The 20,547-nt window shown below is 48.2% G+C and overlaps 1 protein-coding gene across 1 annotated transcript; it reads left to right on the top strand.

Annotated features, from left to right (window-relative positions):
• Positions 1–1,014: 1,014 nt before the first annotated feature.
• LOC135828870 (uncharacterized) lies at positions 1,015–11,204 on the top strand. The gene is made up of 5 exons (XM_065341303.1): positions 1,015–1,337; positions 7,614–7,862; positions 8,365–8,480; positions 8,956–10,061; positions 10,591–11,204. Exons 1-5 carry the CDS (start codon positions 1,173–1,175, stop codon positions 10,743–10,745), a joined length of 1,791 nt encoding a protein of 596 aa, XP_065197375.1. The 5' UTR covers positions 1,015–1,172; the 3' UTR covers positions 10,746–11,204.
• The last annotated feature ends 9,343 nt before the right edge of the window (positions 11,205–20,547 follow it).

Raw genomic sequence — 20,547 nt, forward strand, 5'->3', positions numbered from 1 at the left:
TGTTCACGTGGTTGCATGACAACGCGCAGGACATACCGGCTATCCAACTAGGCATGCAGAGATCACGCATGCACAGGGCACGGGAGTTACGTCATTTCTCTGTCTCCGCAAACCTCTAAAGTCCTCTGCACGACACTGCCTCGTTAAACTAGTCCATATGAAGTGCTGGGTACGTGCAGTGGTCGCATACACTGTCAGAAAGGGCGGGGTACAGTCGGGGTGGTCGTCGGGGTGGTCGTCACTGCATCATGACCTCATATCTTGGCCTGACAGGTACGCTCATGGGCAGCCAACGAACATGCCCTGTAAGGAAAGCAATAACGGGGCAACACATTTTACACTCGAACTCTTCAATCCTGCTGCGCACGGGGGGGGGGGGGGGGGGGGTGCGAGAATGGTAATTTTGGTAAAGCGGCGCATCGGATACGAGTCAAGAGAAGAAGGTGGCGATTTAGGTTGATGTGCATGGTGCGACCGAGGCTTTCATTCATGTTTTGTTTGCACCACATCCTCTGGCCAGTGTTCCCACTGCACTAGCACTGTCATTGGTCTACTAGTAATCGTACCAAGCGGCGAAAACATGTACGTACTTGATTGCACTTCTTTATCAAGACAAACCAGCATTTTGGATAGGACAAAGCATTACACCGACGAACCAGTAGTCCAGTCGTGCAATGCGTGTGCGCGTGGAGCCGGTGATAGGTACGGTTGAGACCTGTCTTGACCGACTGGTTGCTGGGTTGCCGGGAGCAACGCCGAAAGTGCCCCACAGACCACCGTGCCAGTTCCGCACACAGCAACAGGTCTCGAACCAGACATCCGCACGGGGCAACACTGGCTTGAACTATTGAAGTGCATGACGACAGCAAGGGGACGGGTAGCGCTACTAGCGGCGGCGCTGGCAGCCTTGCAGCGGTTTCACATTCGACACTCACCAAGCCCAACAACGTGGCGAAGTTTGTCGAACAGCGTGCATAGGTGAGGAGAAATTTTGTTCAAAACGGAGAAGTTGCATCCTGACAGTTCCTGCTAGAAGCTCTAGAACAACAAGACGTTGGTAGTGAGTGGACAACTTGCTGTTCGTCTCCTTCTCCCTGGATTGTGCGGAGGCCTAGGTGTACCTTGACTGTGTATTTGACGTGCAGCACAACTCCTCTACTCCTCTACTAAACATGCATCATTACCTGAGAGAAGCAGTGTGTAGTGTTCTAGTGTCCTTTGCATTACTGCAATCATGTGATGCGCTGCTGACCGATCTGGAAAAGGAGCAGATCCTGGACGTTCACAATGCCCTGCGTGGAGAGGTGCATCCAACGGCGGCCAACATGAGGAAACTGGTAAGGATGCACGTAGTCGATGATTGCAGTAGCTGCATGCACCCTGCAGTAACGTTAGAGTCTTTGTACCTGCATGCGTTCTGATGTCTGCCATCTTCTAGTTCTATGTTGTGTTTCAACACACTAGCTAGGCAACAAGCAAACCTAACTTAAGAGGTCCTGCGTGTGTCTACGTGGCTGATCGTTTGGTGGAAGGAAATTCCAGCATGTTGGGATAACCTTCTGACCTAAGTACAGGTGAGGGAACCTGCCGTAAGCGGAAAGCCTGCGGACTATGTGTGTGAAGAGTCAGGAGCAGTTCCAAGGCAACACTGCACACTGCACATTGCACAGGTCGGTTGTTATTAGAGGAGCATGTGGCTTGTATGTAAGCAAGACGTCGCCGAAGCTCTGCTTCCAGGCACACGTAGACCTGCTGCTCGTTCATACCAGCAGGAGTCGGACAGGCACTAAGGAAGTCGTTCACATCGGAGTCGACTTCGAATGTTGGAAGGGAAACTGAAACCGGTGTACTTCTGATCAAGAGTGGCCGGGCATGTGATCCATTGTATATTCAACCTTCTTCAATTGCTATCCACTGGCTGTAGTGCCTATACATATGCACACGTGTACACATGTATACCATATATGTACAGTCATGTAGATCATTGTAAATCTCCATACACTCAGTGAAGATGCTTATCAAGACAGTATCAATTATGTCATCTAGGTGTGCAGCTATCAGCTAGGCTACATGTAAGGCAGGACTAACAGTGGGATGGGACTCCGCGAGGGGTTTCAGCAGAGAACAAACCTTCAGTAATGGGCTCTAGCTCACAGTGCATTGCCACTTGGGGACGCCAATGCCTTGAACTCCCTGCTGGTAACTACTGAACAATACACCTTCCCACCCTCTGCGAGTACATCCCATGGTGACAATTAAAAAGATGCGCAGCGTACATGTGTCACTGATCACCATCCACAGTGCAGTGTTGAAGAAGCCACGGTGCCGACTCGATGTCTTTTCCGCCGCCTAACAACACATAAAGCCGGGTTTGGTTGGTATGGAGAAGGCAGGTGAGACCACGGGGTCAAAAATAGGTACACGAGCTTTCCACTGGAACACCAGTCCGCTGTATATCAGGCTTCCAGTAAAGGATTTTTTGGCGGCACAGATGCGATTCTACGGACTGTGTATGCTCTATACAAGTATTGGGTGCGCAATATTGGGAGAATTGGGAGCACGGCAGGAAGCCACACCATTGAGTGCACTGCAGTGAGGAGTAGAATGCTTTGCCCGGATGATGACGTACACAGTACGAGTAGGACTGGTACTAATGTCAGTCTATGTCATTGATGATAGTCCGGGTGTGAGGTAGAACCACAGTCGACTAGTCATAGTGCACCACCAGTGATCCAACACTGCAACAGGACTCCGAGCAGAAGTGAGAAGACAAACAGAACAGGACACGAGACTGTACACAATTGATTCTATTCGCTTCAATGTAATCGGGCGACACCCCCTTTTGTTTCTGCGAATTCAAATAAAAACGTGCCTACATATGGCTACATGTCTTATTGTACCTACATGTACATGATGTATGTACATGTGACCTAAACAAATCACAAAGTACGAAGCAACACTATTAAAGGCTGTACTCATGCGTGATGATTACTAGTAGTTACATGACTAGAAAGTCACGCAAGTGGCTCCATAGCTTTACCAGTCACTCTTCTTGCACAAGGCGATTATGTAAACGTTCAGCGTCATACATGAGTCATGACTGTACATGTACATGATTGTACTAGTAGTAGTAACTACAATGTCGTGTTCAGACAGAAGTAATGGCAGTAGGCCTTGGTGGATACTGCTCAAGAAACAGTAAAATTGGCATAAGCATACAAACCTTATGGCAGGCTCTCCGTGGACCCTTGCAATCTGCTCCATTTCTTTATCCGCATACCGAACATGAATGAAACATACCAGAAAAAGTACCAATTTTTACCAATTTTCTGCCGGCATTATCCGCCAATGACTAATTGCCAGTACACCTACAACAAGGAAGCTACAGCACTGGCATATCCTGTAAGACCCTCCGCACAATTACAGTACTGTCATGTTCTCCGAGATCGGTACGATTGTGTTATAAGCTGCTCCACATGTAAAGCTGGGCGAGACTTGCACTGTTAATAGTAGTGTACTTAGTTACTTCTCTGATCAAGCAGAACTGAGCTGGAAAGAAGATGACATTGCGAACGGTTTGCTGACTGGTCGTCACCATGCATTGTCCCGATTCTGAAGAGTAATGAAGCGAAGAGATCATGTCGGATTCACCAGGTCGGATTCACCGGGTCGGGTTTACCAGTGGCTTCCATTTTACTGGTGTGTAACTGTTGATTCGTTTTCCTCCCGCGAATTTTCTGTGCAAAAAGGCACAAAGGGGGGAGGGGGGGGGGGTAAAAAGAAGGAAAGAAGAAAAAGTTAGGTCATCTTCAGGACTTGTTGCGGGGAGGGGGTTTGACAATTGGAAGGCCTGGGAGTGTTTGACATGATGTTGGTGGTGGATTCTGTGGTGGGCCGGCTCAGGGGCAGCAGCATGTCTGTCAGCTGGGCTTGGACATGGGTGTTCATCAAAAGAGATATGGTAACCGATGTATAACCATGGCATTCTTATGCACCTACCACTTGTCTTGAGAACGCTCTTGCGACCTGCATTATGGTTGGCTCGTTGTGGCGCTTCGTAGATGTGGCCGACCAATTGATTCACGTCGTCCACCTAACCGGAGAATTACAGAGAGGACGAATACAATGCAAGATAATACAGTTGGCACCACGATAGCTAGAAGCTTTTCAAAGACGAGTCACGTCATCGTGCGAAATGTCTCTAACGAGCCCTTTCCCTGATCGCGTTCTTAGATGATGAACACAACGACTAAGTGCGTACATGCAACATGCGCCATGCAAGGAAAGGGTAAATGGCTACTAAATGCAGCCCGTAGTCAATAATGACCGTATAGGGGAAGGAGTTGTTCGGAACCTCTTGTTTCAATGAGCTCCACATGCCCGGGGTAAGGTCGATTGTCACCTCCTCCCGCGCTGCAGTTTCCTCCACAACTTGCGCCAGGGACACACTGATGGATCTGTTGGAGGTAGAAGCAACCTTCGCCCAATCTGAGGATCGAATTCACAACCTCATGTTAATAAGGTCAATGCTCTAACCACTTGGCCAACCATGCACCCCTGAGCATTGCTATATACCTTTCAGAGCAATGTACATATTGTTGTAGGACTAAATGCATTCCAGTGTGTCGACCATTTGGAATACTAGTAGTTCCTGGAAGTGGGTGCGACAATTATCCCGAGTCACCAAGCCACGCTTGCTATCGTGCAGCCTCATCTTATGGCGTTCATCTCTACACTGGGCTGTCACTGGTACAAGCCGAAAGAGAGAGAGTTTCTGGGGCTGCTAGGTCAAGTACGAGTATTTCCTCGTGTCGCTGGAATGACGGGGTAGGATAGGACGTGGAATACCGCAATCAACTGGAACACTATCCCAATTACCATCAGCTATTCGAATTATAAGCTAGAGCGAGGCTTTGAGTCCCTCGTATGCAGCGATAGCTTTGGAATCGCCCTCTCCTGTCTCAGGGATAGTAATTAAAGGATCGGCGTGACCACAAGGAACTACTTGCAGATTATCCATTTTTAAAAGATTGTTCCCCCGAGTACTGAGTACTGAGTACTGTCCGGGGCTAGGGGATATGGCCAGCAGCGTGCGCACATCAAATCGATAATGGATTTAGAGCATTGCATACCGTAGGCGCGTCAACGTACAGACAGTGTCTGCCCCCGCTGACTCTTCAGGTGTTTATCGGAGGTGTTTTACTCACGGATGTATTTGAGATAATTATGTTTCCCCGCTGTGCTCCGTGCACGGCCATCAGGCCCCGTTTCACGTTTGATGGGAAATCCTTAGGAGTGCCAGAGAGAGGCGAGGCAATTGTCGCTGATGATCAGTGATCGGTAAATAGAGTCTGCGATTATTATTGATTCATTGAGGCTATAGCCGAGGGGGTGCATGGGAAGTGGATATATGTTTCATCGACGAGCTTGCCTTACAATATAATTATGTCTCACTTACATGAGTAGTGTTTACACTTTAAGACTAAGAGAAGTCGGGGATGGAGACTGATCACGTGACAATGATGTCGGTTAATCAACATAGTGAGAATACCAACCATTTCAACATGCACTTGCCTCTGATATTGCGGTCGCGCACAGGTCGAATGGCCTGTGTCCTCCTTACCAATAGTACAGATAATTCCGTGTACACGAGCGACTAGCCTATCTACGACCTCTCGAATCATTAATGGTGGTGTCTAGTAATTATTATGCTCAGTCATTCTCGTTCTCTACTGATCGGGCATCGCATTACGTGGCCTGCTTTTTGCCAGCGATTTGCCTGCTTATTTTTATTACAAGCCTGGTTCCAAGTTTGATTTGGTACTGATTAGCACGACTTCCATCGCAGAGAGCATTATGGAACTCTACTGATCGGGCATCGCATTACGTGGCCTGCTTTTGCCAGCGATTTGCCTGCTTATTTTATTACAAGCCTGGTTCTAAGTTTGGTTTGGTGCTGATTAGCACGACTTCCATCGCAGAGAGCATTATGGATGAGGAGAGAGAATAATTAACGGATGCATGCCCTCAAGATCCACACCACCATAAAGGTGAATACCACAAAGATTCCAAGGTCGTGCAGGCCAGGGTCAGTCAGTGATTGAAAAATACCACAGCAATGTGCCACAACTCACTTACACAACAAACTGAAACCCCGACTCGCCGGAGGCTTCATGTAATGTCATGTACTTGTGCAGTTGTGGTACTGATCCTGGCCCAGTGGGCAAACCAAAGTACATGACATTGTAATTTGTAGTCATGTACAATGTAGTGTAGATGCTCAAGAATGTGCTCGGCTATCGGCGGGCGAGAACACGATGGGCATCCGGCGACATGCGTCCACCGCCAAGCGTCTACCCATGTATAACTTGATCGCCGAGCCGGTGAGAAAGAATTCGAGCGACAGTGAGATACCTACGTCCTGTGGCGAAGTGCTCGTTGGCGGTGGAACCTCTCCACCAAGCTCTCGTACCGGTAACTGTTAGACTGCAATGCCGACTGTGGTCTTGTGCAATGGTAGCATGCACAGTTTGTGTATGTACGTGTATGTGTTTGTTCAGCATGCACATGTACTGGATACCATTGCATGTAATAGTACTTAGTAGTGGCAGAAGTGGTAGAGCCATGATACATGTAGTTGCAGTAGCTGTAGCAGTATGCCGGTGGCGAGTTATCCCAGTTCGACCGATGCGGCACATGCTGCCCTCAATACAAAGGCTAGATCCAATGGCAGCGTCAACAGCTTGCTGGACGGGAGCCTCATCGGATCTGAAACAGTCCTTTGAGTGACTCTGGCTGGACTCAGAGAGAGGTGTCTACTGTTGTAGCCATATTGGCGAGTACAAATGGGCTATAAAGCGACCTAATTGTCTTCGGCCGATGACTGGCCAGACACCCATCGTTACACACTCGGTCTGTCTGCTTGTGGTCGAGTTAGAAGATTATACATCCTCCACCTAAGGAGTAAGGTCCTTGTTTCATGCTGTCAACCAACAAGTTTACACATGTTCTTGCCCCGAGACTATAGTCACCTTCAATGGCGTCCGCACCTTTCGATGAACAAACAAATCCTTACTTTCTTGCATAGCCACTTCTAGTGTGGCAGGACCAGAGAGCAACTGTCGACAACTACCTACCAATACCTCCACTGCAACAGTTTTACCATCATGGCGGCTATAATTATGCTGAATATGTGGATCAAACCAGGGAGTAATAAATACCGGCATATAAATTTATGACTCCCTGGATCAAGCCTATCGACTTTTTGCACGCCAACTCAAACTGTAACAATCACTGCAGATGAGAAATTTAATGAAATCTGCAACTCTACAGCGCTAGCGATGCGCGGGTTATATCCAAAGTGTATAACCCGCGCATTGCTGGTATTTTCACAGGCCACTACCGTCTGCCTGCATGAAGCAATAGCAGCATCAGTAGCTCACTTGTATTGCCAAGACTGACGAAGCTGGGAGATTATTTACTCCTGGTACTATTGGGTAGTGGTTACGCGCCATGCACTGTGGTTATAATCAGATCATGCATGAACTCTATAATACCATGCAGGAAGAGTGGCTCATGACGTCTGGCTATTTTCGTTTTGTGTTGTTTCGCAGACGTACAGCGACAGCCTGGCAGAGATCGCTCAGGCTCATTCCGAGGCATGTCAGTGGGCTCCGAACACTGTGGCCGCCGCGCAATTCCCCACCGGACTTGGAGAGAACCTGGGATTCCGCTTCGGATCGGATATGACCGCGGACATTCAGCCTACGCGCTTCGTGCACGAGTGGTTTGCGGAGTCGGCGTTTCTCAACTTCACCAGCGGATATTGCGCACCGAAGGAAACCTGTACCCACTATCGACAAGTAAGTCGAGTCTACACAAAGTAGTATCGAATCAGGAGAAAGATATTATTGAATCCCTCGATTTAGGTACGTAAGGGAGAATGTCGATGGAAGGGGAACGGAATCCGAACTGGATCCCCCACAGTCGGCAGTGTATTTGCCACCGGGCCAATGGTGTTCATGGTAAATCAATACGGATGTGTTCTCTAATCAGATTACTACCTGACTTCAGTTAATGACGAGTGTTGTGACAGATGAAGTCGGTTCCTGGGCCTGTTTGGAGCTAGCTGCTGATGACACCTATCCAAACAAATGTGAAAATTTAGGATCACCAGGAGCAGCATGTGTGCTTGTTTTCGGAGTTTCTTTGAGTCAGGTTATCGGATGCGGTGCGTTTTTGGCCCAAACCATGACGTCGAGCAAGGGCAATGATCTGTAACGAAGCCGCGTTGGTCTGGCAGCAGACATACATGTAATGTATTTTAACAATTCTTCCACGCCATGGTTCTCTGTTGACCTACAGCTTGTGTCCGCTGAGTCCGATGAGGTTGGATGTGGCGTAGCTGATTGCAAGAAGTTCCAGTTTCTCGGAATGGCCCTTGATAATGCTACTTTCTTCGTGTGTCACTACACGCCAAAGTAAGTCTAGCATTTCTTCAGCCGATGACCGCTCCATTGACGGACACGCGCGCAGAAATGACGTTATTGCACACTCGAGGCAGGCAGGCTCTGTGTGTTGTGCATACTTGATATGATCTGAACCAGGGAATACAAAGAGTATGTACTATGTACCCCCCCCCCCCCATACACACACACCACCACCACACACACACACACACACACACACACACACACACACACACACACCTCCCCACTTCTCCCGGGGCGGTTAAACGACACGCATGCATATTCTTGGGAATACCCCACCCAGAGTTCATGCATGTGGTTGTATGCTCGTATGAATCGTGGCGAAACGCATTACGCCGTGCTTGTTATGGGTATCTACATGTACGTGCCCGCTCGCACCAACATTCAGGACTGATTCTGTAAGCAAGATCACCATTATAGGACAGCAATTGAATCGTTTCATCGTTTCTGGTGTTTAATTATTTAGGGGCGTGATTCATCGCGGACTGCAACCGTATGAGCAAGGAACGCCGTGCTCAGAGTGTCCAGCCAGCATGGACCTGTGCAACTCAAACCTCTGCTCACTTCCTCCAACTGTGTCATCAGCAGTAGGCAATGTGAGTGCGAATGTGAGCGGCAACGCCACCACTAACAGTACCAGCACAAGCAACGCCACAGTGACCGAGACCAGCTCGCTCGTGCAGCCCACTGACGGATCTAACTTCCAGGGAGAGACAACAAGCAAGACCGTATTCGGAAGGCCAGGCGGTATCTACGAGACGTACCCAACAATCAACACCGATGCTGCAGTAGTGTCCGCCACCAATGCCACCAATGCCACCAATGCCACCAATGCAACAGAATTGCCCACCGCTGAACAAATGGCAACCACGGAAGAGCTGATTAACACCGACGCCACCACCACGGAACACAGCATGTTCGGAGCCATGCCCACCGAAGGAACAACCACGGAACACAGCATCTTCGGAGGCATGCCTACCGAAGCCGCAACCACGGAACACAGCATCTTCGGAGCCATGCCTACCGAAGGCACAACCACGGAACACAGCATCTTCGGAGCCATTCCCACCGAAGCCGCAACTACGGAACACAGCATGTTCGGAGCCATGCCCACCGAAGCCGCAACAACGGAACACAGCATGTTCGGAGCCATGCCCACCGAAGCTGCAACCACGGAACACAGCATCTTCGGAGCCATGCCCACCGAAGCCGCAACCACTGAACACAGCATGTTCGGAGCCATGCCCACCGAAGCCGCAACCACTGAAGTCACCACCGGCGAAGCCACCTACAATATGAACACAACGGAGCGGTTAGAAAAGGTAGCAAACAGCACCGAACTGCCCGCGCTGGCCTCAACCATGGAAGCTGCCACTGGACAGCCCACTACATCAGACCAGACAACACAAACAGGGCAGGCGGCAACCCAGCAGGGCACGGCCGCAGCAGCAGCAGCAGCAGCAGCAATCACAGCATCATTTCCTTTCGGCACCAAGGAAACTCCATTTCCACCCACCACTGGTGCTGGCTTGCCCCTCGACCCGATCCTGGACCCCTCCGTTCCGCTCGTCGGTAAGCCAGTGTGGCGCGAGCATGCTGCTAAGAATTATCCACCATTCATTATCATTCTTGTGCTGCAAGATCTGCTTCAATAGTCTTCATCTGTTGCGTGCACTAGCAAGTCAAGAAGAGAAGCTACTTACTTCCACAGCATGCACTGGGTATCTCTGCACCGTCCATTCTTTACTCAGTGTTCAGATACACCGTGCTAGTGAGGATAACAGGGTAAAGGGTCCCGGGGGGGGGGGGGGGGGGGGGGGCTGGCTGCTACACTCTGCACCCACTTACATGATATTTTCTGGTGGGAAAGTGTTAGAAAACATGAAGAAGAAACGACGTGTATTATGGAGTAGGGACTAGCTACTTTACCCCTTTCCTGAATGATGTACAACGGACATGTACTTCACATTAACATACATTTATCCGTGTAAATTATACCTTATTGCACACGTGCGCTGTGAGGATGACGTATTTGGACCATATTCAGAAGCACAATCTCATGCCCAATTTCTCCTGCTGTTCAACCGGTTTTTGTCTCCAGAACTCCCCAGTCTGCTGCCAAAGGAATGCTTGGCGCCAATGACGGTGCAGGCGCGTAACGACTGCTGGGGCACTGCCTGGATGCTCTGGTCTCGCAAGTACAGCCAGTGGACGGCTGGACAGTGCGTAGGGCAGACCTCACGACCCCTGATGTGAACAGCGCCAATACCGGATTTCTTCACACCGACACAGTTTTGAAATGTTTCCTTATAAAATCTCACCCACCTAACCTATTGTAAGCCGTAACGCCCAGGCTGCAGAAAGTCAAAGTATGTATACATGTATGTAGTTTATCTCCATTGTAATCACGTTCTTCAATATTCAATATTTCTTCCATCGTAATCGTTGCTTTTTTTCCTAATTCCGAAATGCATGCTTGCGCGCTTTCAGAAATGATTTAATCAAAGCCCCCTTCTCACCTGGGTGAAAAAGTAATTCTATCCCCAAGTTAAGTTCTCAAGTATCATAGTTCCTTGGTACTAGTTTGATGACCTTGTGACTCCTGCTACAGTACCATGATCCGTACTAGTACTAGTACGTTTAGTGTGTATGAAAATGTACATGTACAGTCATGCATGTAACTTATAAATACAAGAAGTTCACACGTGCTCGCAAGCCAACGGTAACTCTGCTTTGTGACTTTAATATGGATATAACTATAGCACATGCAGTGTGCTTTCATTATACTCTGCGTCACTCCTGACTAGCACGAAGATGAGTACAAGTGTAGTGGTTAAAAATGCCCCACCAGCATGTGTAGTATCACAGGAAGCCGGAGTTTTGAAGTCTGAAGAAAAATTGATTTTGAACGGTCTCTAGTGGAATGACAGCTACACCATAGCTCAGTGGTTAGAGCATCGCTGGCCTCAAGCGAAGGTCCCTGGTTCAGGTCCGGGTGGTGACAGTCAATGTTTTCCCTTCAGACTTTTCCCTTTTCCATTCCTCAACTAGTAATGAATGTAACCACTACATATCTGGACTGTAGTGTCATTTTACAATCCTAAATTTTAAAACAGCATGCACACTGTACTCATTCGCATCCATCAAGTAGCACTAGCAGGGAGTTCTGAAAACTCTCTGGCCCCTACCGTTCGCAGCTTCAGACTGAAAACGAGTGACATTGGCTTAGTACATGCACATGCTTTCTCGCAAGGAATACTAGTACATGTTGTTGTTGTTGTTGTTGTTGTTGTTGTGTTTACATGTACATGAATGTAAGTACCTACACCAACAGCGACGTTTCCGCCACTGTTTTTGTCCTATGGCAAAGCCGGGCGTGCGTATGCTTTCAATCATTGCTGCAGCGCTTGCAAACGGCATCGTTGAGGCTGAAAGGTGTAACTATGCTTCGTAAAGTAGCTTGCAGACCATGAAGGCTCATATACTCGTTATGGCACAGACGCGAATATGCATGCCACTCATCTTGCCTCTGGCAATCTCTTTTCACGTATCCTGATGGTAAGAACGTAGTTATTCTGACGGGATACCACACCTCACTACTGTACCATGTAGCTGTTAATCAAAGAATGCAGAGATCTACAATGTACATGTACATACAAGTACATACAAGTACAACTTACTCGATCTCCCGACAGCCAGTTGTTTCGACCTGGACATGTACAGAATTCGGAAGGTGGAGACCAGAGTGTTCCGCTATTTATGAGAGGTCTCTATGGACGTTTGTCTTGTTTCAAGGTTCATCTGGATAGTAATAGCCGTGGATGCCTGATCACAGATCACCTCAGTGTCTTGGTGTTCGGCATGCACGGTCCCCACACCATCCTGGCTGCCTCATCATAGCTATCCCATTGACATTAGCCATCAAAACATAGACATAACCAGAGCCTGAGTAGAGGGTAAGCGCAATGGTGGTGGTGAATGTCAACGCAAACACATAGACACACTTTGTAAGAGAAAAGAAGGCATGAAACCGGAGCCAGGGCCTTTCGTTGCATGAGGTCATCACGCGTGCACCATAGACGAACTTCTATTATTTTAAAATTAATATTTGGGCGAAGCGCTTCCATCAGATGGGACTAACAGTGGTATTATGATACCTAATCGCCCGGAGTCATTGACCCCCATTTGGTCTTCCAATGCAGAGACTGTGATTATCCCGTTTGTTTTCCGTCTCGTGTTTTCCAGACGCACACATTCGGCTAGCCATCGCACTGCCTCTGACTAACTTCGGTACAGTATAACTAGAAGTCAGACACCGCAGGTTTGCAGAGACCACCACCACCACCTCTGACCAGCTAGCCTTCAGGACTCCACAGGCACCGTCCTCCTCCCCCCCCCCCCCCCCCCCACCACCACCACATGTCTACATGTGCATGGCGCATACGTACGTGTGTTGGTGGACGTCCTATTGCATTACAGTAAGATCGGGCGCCGAAGAACACCTCGCCGAAGAACACCCAGGCTGGAAAACCGGCAAAATTTAAGAACAGTCCAGGCTAGAATTATCAGATTTAAGAACACTAGATCTACATTGTACGTAGATCTACATTGTACATGTATGGGAGGTGAGTACATGTCATGTACACGTGTAAACATAACTGCTTTTAACTTTCATGGTATCTCAATTTTTTTCACGTCTACATGACTTCATTTTGCCCGTAAAAGAGGCCGTTACCCCGTAAAAAAAAAGCTACATGTACAGTCAGTATTAAATTTTACGACACCCACTAGGCACTACTACCACTAGTTTAGAAGTACAGTCAGTATCGCCTATAGCGTTGGTGTTTGATTTTGAGCATTTTATCACTATAAGCGATATATTACTATGACCGATACTGCATGCAATGTATGCGAGTGGGGTGTCAAACGACTCAGCGCGCCGTGCACATACGCACTACATACATGTACAATGTCATGTAGCTGGCTGTAGCTCCTGACACACAAAATCAGGATTTCCTCATGATGGAGGCATATTTTGGCAACTTGTAACAGCAAAACTCACCAAACAACACTCACTGGACAAGTTCTTCACGAAGAAGTAACACCCTGTTCTCCTCTGACATCGCTTGATTTTACATCAATCACTATAACCAATGCAAAAATAGTGTAATAAACGTCTTTTGAAATATGAATTTGATTACTATAGGCGATATATTACTATAGACGATTATTACTATAATTATGCGATAACTGTGTATACTTAGTTATGGCAAATGAAAATGAATTTGAGAAATTGATCACTATATCCGGTATATTACTATAGCCGCCAACCTTATAGGCGATACGGACTGTACTACATTGCACTACATGTACATGTACATGTACATGTACGCGTACATGTACATGACAAACGTCATGACGTCACTCGACTCGCCGCGTGAATAAGATTATTAGGAACGGTCTGGCTAGAATCAAAAATTTAAGAACTTTCCTAGGCTGCGCTCGAGCCCCTGCGTTCTTCGGCGCCCGATCTTACTGTACAATTAGATAATCTTGTGGCCGGATTCGATGGCGTGGTGATTGGGTGACACCCTGACTTAACCAGTCATATAATTATGTAGATTTTGTATCTCGCCTCAAGCACAAGTGACATGGTACATGGGATGGTGCTGTAACTGCATAGAAATCTCCATGTGCATGTACATATGTACATGATTGTACTCATTTTGCCTGGCCGAGACCATCCCAGATAGGAGCCACTCCTTTTTGACGTCTACCAGACTCTGTACTCAGCAGACAGCGGATTATGACACGAGATAAGTGAACGGCGTGCTCTGCGAGTCCATACTCATGCCATGGTACATGGTGTATAGTGTACTACAGTGTAGTCATGTACATGTACCTGGGCGAAATCATACTTTCCTCAGCCTGATGGAATAGTATCAGATGGAATGCATGGCGAATATAATGCGGAATCAACTGGGATCATACCAGTTTGGCTGTGTGAGAAAATGACACAGTAGACTGTTGTCATATCAGCTGATTGCGCTGCGAGCGAGTCACGGTTTGCTTTGGCCCAGGCCTTTTCCACACTGGCACAGTATCTCACTGTCTCTATCTTGGACCTGCTGACGAAATTGAAACAATTTTATCACGTCTTGCCCTCGGGCGGTTCGACGTGATGCGTTAGCCGGGTCGTCAATTTACCTTCGTGTCGTGACCTGAGCGAGATAACGTCGCCGGGCGAGTATTTTGTGCGGAGCATTCGCAGTTTTCACACGCGCTTCCCCGAGTTTCCGCCCATTCTCACACCTTGCTACCGTACAGTCCAACGGGCACTGTGGACAAGATACTCTCAAATCACACCCCCTGGCGTATCGCTTGGCGTGGATAAGCCGAGAGCCCTGATGGGTGATTCGTTTTGATTCATCCGTCGGAAACGACTCCGTTTCTAGAGGAGATGTTCACATTCTGAACTGAGCGTATATGGGCCTTTTTTGCAAAGCAAAATACCAGTGATTCAGTGGTTATTCTAGGTGCATTTTAATCAAAGAACAGCTGCAAAATACACAAAAAACGTGGTAGGTTACGTGCAGCGTTGCCACACGCGCATTACATGTATCTGCCTCGACTCGATCGTGGGAACCGTTAGCGTTTCTTCTACACACCGCATGCGTATTACTATTGGGCCTATTAGGCGAATATTGAGAAATAGCAAGGGGTGGAGTGGCTGTTTAGTACATCTTATGTCTCTGTCTCCGTACCTGTGGCCAACGTGTAGCATCACTATCAGTTAAGAGACGGGGCTATAACAACACCACGTCTAACACTCGACTGCTACGAAAACATCACAGCATTATCGAGTTCCTTGCGATTCCCCTCAAGTGTCCACTGGACATCGTCTGTCCTGAGCCACTGATAGCATGTCGGATTGTCCTGATGTGACTTGATTTGCTTAGCTGTCCGTCCACACCAGATTATAGTATTTGGCGATTAAGCTTACGTCGGAGCGTTTTGTTCCCCTCCCTTTGGCGATGAGACACTGAACTGTCTGAAGGGGCGAAGTGGAGGCTTCCATGTGTCCATCAGCAGCTAGCCTCTGGATATTGTCCATGACTCATGAGTGTTATTAGTGCCTAACGCAACAATTGGATTCACTTCATGTTTTGGTTGGTGCAGAGATGTGGTGGATCTACTACTTCTGCTGTCAGTTTTCTTTGCAACACATCACAACAAACAGACAGACGTGTACTGGTCGTAAGACGGGAATAGAGACTTCGCCTGAGGAGTAAGATGCGTCGTAGTCAGCAATGAACTAAACTTAGCACCACTGCTGGCAGATCGATTCAAACATGACATTCTGGCGTGGCAACCTCTAATTCGCAGCTCGCCTCGGGCAACTAACTTTTGCGTTACGTGTATTGTCTTACGGACGATAATGATGACACGAAGCCCCGTGATCAGGTTTATTTCACTGACTGGCTGTGCTCGACAGTTCAGATACATAACTAGCATTAATTTACCCAGGTATGTGGACACACAGCATAAAATTATGTCATACCACAAACCTTGTTTTGTCGTCATGAGTCACATCACGCTATGGTATTCATGTCACAGCCCGCTCTGTACGGACAGAGCTGAGGCATAGATAAGAGGGGTGGAGTGGTTCACAGGACTCGGCGGTCGGCTGGCCCACTGTCGGCGGGCACTCGTCTTAGCAGACTTAACTAGGCTACACAACAGTTCACTTACTAGTGCAGTAGCAGTAATGCATTGCAGAATGAAGCAGTACCTGAAGTGACTGAAATGAGTAAAATGCAGAACACCAGTCTCCTGCTACTGAAACTCATGAAATCATGAACATCATGCATTGCAGTTTGTTGGCATTATGCAAGCATGCAGAACACGGCATATTTCCAGTGTACATAGTGCTCTTGACTTCTGTATGACCTACATGTACATGTATAATGTGCCATGAAGCGTTAGATGAAGTTTTGCACAGATATGGCGTCTACTGACTGTCACTTTGACCCACAGGTGCAGCAAAGGAAGATGGGTGCTGGCATCTGCGGGCTACCTTCCGGCTCAAAACTGACAGAGTCACTGCTTCACTGACTCCATGTACGGCTGCATGCTACAGCTGCGGGTGCCTGGCCACTGAATACCCTGGAATACTGTCGTCTGTCGTCTGTAGTCGACATTCTAAACGCCACACACTAACACTGGATACAAATGTCTTCAGCACGCTCTGACTGTACACACACACATACACACACACACACACACACACCCACACACACACTCACACACACACACACACACACACATACATGTACATGCATACACCGCACACACATACACACACACACACACACACACACACACGTACACACACACACACACACACACACACGCACAGAGTAATAGTAATACCTATCCAATCCTATAATTATAGAAATACCATAGAGTATTATTGATCCGCACTCCTCAGGCCGTCAGGGACAGCACTCAGAGTATCACGTACATGTATATCCTGTGCATGTTCCGTTTGGTCTTTTCCTTCCGTTGACCATCCGTGTAACAACTTATAATCATCTCCGCGTCGAGATACAATCTTCTGAATATCTGTGCACACACTCACATTCTCTCCGCGTACTACCTCCCACCTGGCAGGACTATTATACTTATCACAGTTCATACATGTAATTGCAGTTCGTTTACAAGGTACGTGCAGCACTACAGTAGTAGTAGACCATGTACATGTGCATTGGAATGCCAGGATTGGTCACTCTACGCCGCTCACATCCAGTACTCTTGCTCACACGTGATGATTAATTTTGTCTGCTAGGTTGGTTTCGATTACTAGGCTGCTAAACGCAGAGTTGTGAAACGAAGCAAACAAATTGGCCTTCACACACGTTCATACATTCACCTATCGCATGTCAGCCAAAAGGAGAAGGTAAAAATATTAATCATGTATTCATAAGGAGGAACAAATGGCTCTCTGCAGATGAATCGTGGACCGCACAGCACCTCAGTTTTGTGGTAACGCATTTGACAGCGTGTGTCATAGCGCCAATGTGTACGTCTTGTACTTGATAAACTGCCGTATGCTCTACATGGATGTATGACATGTGCATGTCAGAGCAGATACGTGGGTAGAAATTTACACCAACATGTAGATGTACTTGTACATGATTCAACTCTGTCGATGAGATTGGGCATCGATGCCGGATTATTTCCTGTGGTTGTGGTTTTTAATTGGAAATCCATGGTTCACATTATACTGCAGCACACCGACGCAGTTGGAGCCTCGACAAATCTTCAAGCTCCGAGCCATCACAATTTGTCGGTAGGTGGATCGGTCCACACGCCTATCGCATGGCGTTTCACCCAGCCTCTGAAGTTCGCTTAGCTCCCCCACCAATTTCAACTTTCATCATCGCCACACTGATGGAAATCAATTCGATGGTCGATGGTTTACACCGTGGGCATGCAGCCGGGGCAACCAGCGACCATGCCATGCGCTGCGAATAGGCATTGGTGATTAGCTGAGGGATCGATCATGTCCTGGCTTGCCGTGTGCAGCGGCACACGTCGTTAATTTCTTCTCCATTCAGTGCGTGGCGATTACATACATGTGTGTGTGTGCAGTGCTGTATATGGGTTTCGTGCTTATAAGTTATATTCAGAGCGCAGTGCCATTGATGCTGAATTAGTAAAAGTGGTATAATGCGCCAAGAATGGTACAGTGACCGGTTTTCTCTGACATGCCACAGGTCCAGTCGTGACCACAGTAGAATTAAACATCAGTTGAACACGAAGTCTCTGAATAGCCACATCTTTAAGATCTGCCCCTCTTGTGCCTTTCTCTGACACCTGGACTCCAGTGCAGCAACACCATGACGCCTCTCTTTAGCTCTACGAGTCGGTATGTGTTCAGCAATTGCTTGTGACTCCCGAAGGTGAATAATTGGAACCATCATTGAGCCGAAAACCCCGTGTGACCATCACATGTAATACTGTTATGTGCACTTGAAATCGAACAGCACCATGCCATGTCTGCATTGTGCTTGGCACGAGAGCTGACTTCGGGTACATGTCGACTGCAGAAAGCGCAACCCTATTGTAATCCCCAAGGTCGACGTGACCATGACGACGTGACCATGACTGGCTGATTAACCCCCGTGTACATGTTCGCTGGTGATGGTACGTTCATGTTACCGTGTCTGTCCGCTGCCAGCAAACATCTTGTTCATGATACAGAGGCAGAACCGCACGACGTTGACGCTGTACAGCGCTGAACCCGTCCAAGAGGATGCCTTTCATCGTTCCAGGCAAGCTTGCCGCACATCATGTTTGCCGACGGGGTACCTCCACCACAAAGCACCATGGGGCGATCAGCACGTCAATGCGACACCTTACATAGTATGAGCACTGGCAGCTACCAATAGTGCAGACATCACGCTGTCGTGTACAGCCGTCCATGTGATGCCCATCAGGGACATCAAGCATGTCTTCGAAATCCCCTCCGATCAGACTACGAATACGTGCGCATCTACGTCGCACTGTATCATAGGATGCAACTGTACCTGTATAATGGTACCGCCACTGAAGCTAGTGAATACCAACACGACGCAGTGGAGATGTTTGTTGATGCAATGACTACGTATGTGTGTGTGTAAACGACTACACTGATATCGCATACTGACGCATTCGCGGTGTGTGGAGGGTGCACGGCACATCATGGCATAGTAAACCCGGTCCCCGGACACCCACTACCATGTATGCATGCATCCCGAATTGCCCCAACACTGCTCCAACCCCGCACTGAACCAGGGTTAAGTGTAAGGGACGTATCGCATTAGCGCATCGCGGATGAAATCTGCCAAATTCTTGGCACCAACTTGCACTTGTTCCTTGCTTTGTCTGTGGCCAAAGTAGGTCTTCCGCGCTGACGATAGCGTACAAAGATGCAGATAGGCTGCTAACTTAATCACTGGATTGCTAGAAGGTCGAAGGAAAGCCCGAAATGAAAGTGCGATACATGACTCGTTCACAAGCACACATGTCACCCACTGAAGGTCAAAGCCAACCCATTTGGCCAATTCTGTCTCTGGCTCTGTAGCTTGATCCGCTGGCTCTCGGAGAGGATATTATGACTAAGCAGATATATAACAGGCACGAGCACATGCACATAAAAATATTGGTTATGCCTTGACCACCTGCACCTTCCCACGCACGGATACCTAGCACCCTGTCGCACTGCACCCATACTAGAGTATTGCGCTGACCGAACGAGGTCGGATATCGGCCATTAGCTTTATTGAACGGCCTTCGCCACTAGCACAAGACTGGGCACGCTCACAGATCACTAGCTGTCAGGCTGGCAAAGAGAAGGCCCTCTTCCCCAGTACACTGTAGTAAGGAGGTCACGTAGTACATGTAATGACGGTGGAGCTGCAAGCCCAAACCGAATCAGGTGATCACACCACTCCAGGTGGCATTCAAGCATGGCGACTGTGCCCGTGTATGGTGTGAGATCTGGACACGCAGCACAGATGACCCTTCAGAGAAGATCTTTGAGTCCCTCCATCATCAGCACGTGGCTCGAACCACAAAGCGGTAGCCATGGACTCCTGAAACAACTTTTGCCGCCAGCAAAGAAGAATGGGCCTGCATGCACCTCCGTTCACCGCCGATTCTCAATGCTTTCCATTCCGGGCCGGCCGCTCGGCAATGAATGAACTCTCAGCTTATCTTGGACATGAACACATTCACATTAACGTTATGGTTTTCCTCTGTGCACGCACGCACAAGCCTTTACCAAGCGAGCACTGTCACGTACGCTACCCATCGTGGTTGAAACCGTTCTTGATACACGTTCACCTTTGGGAGCAAGGGGGACACCGAGTCACTAGACTAGCCTGAGGCATCTCGTCATGGCTAAGGGTATGCATCAAGAGTGATGTCAGCAGCAGCTGACAGGCGTAGAACACCCTGTCAACATCGGAGTCTGAAGTATGACGTACTAGAATGGCTGGATGAAATCGCTGGG

Source organism: Sycon ciliatum, chromosome 1, assembly GCF_964019385.1.
Source record: "Sycon ciliatum chromosome 1, ocSycCili1.1, whole genome shotgun sequence".
Lineage (NCBI taxonomy): Eukaryota > Metazoa > Porifera > Calcarea > Leucosolenida > Sycettidae > Sycon > Sycon ciliatum.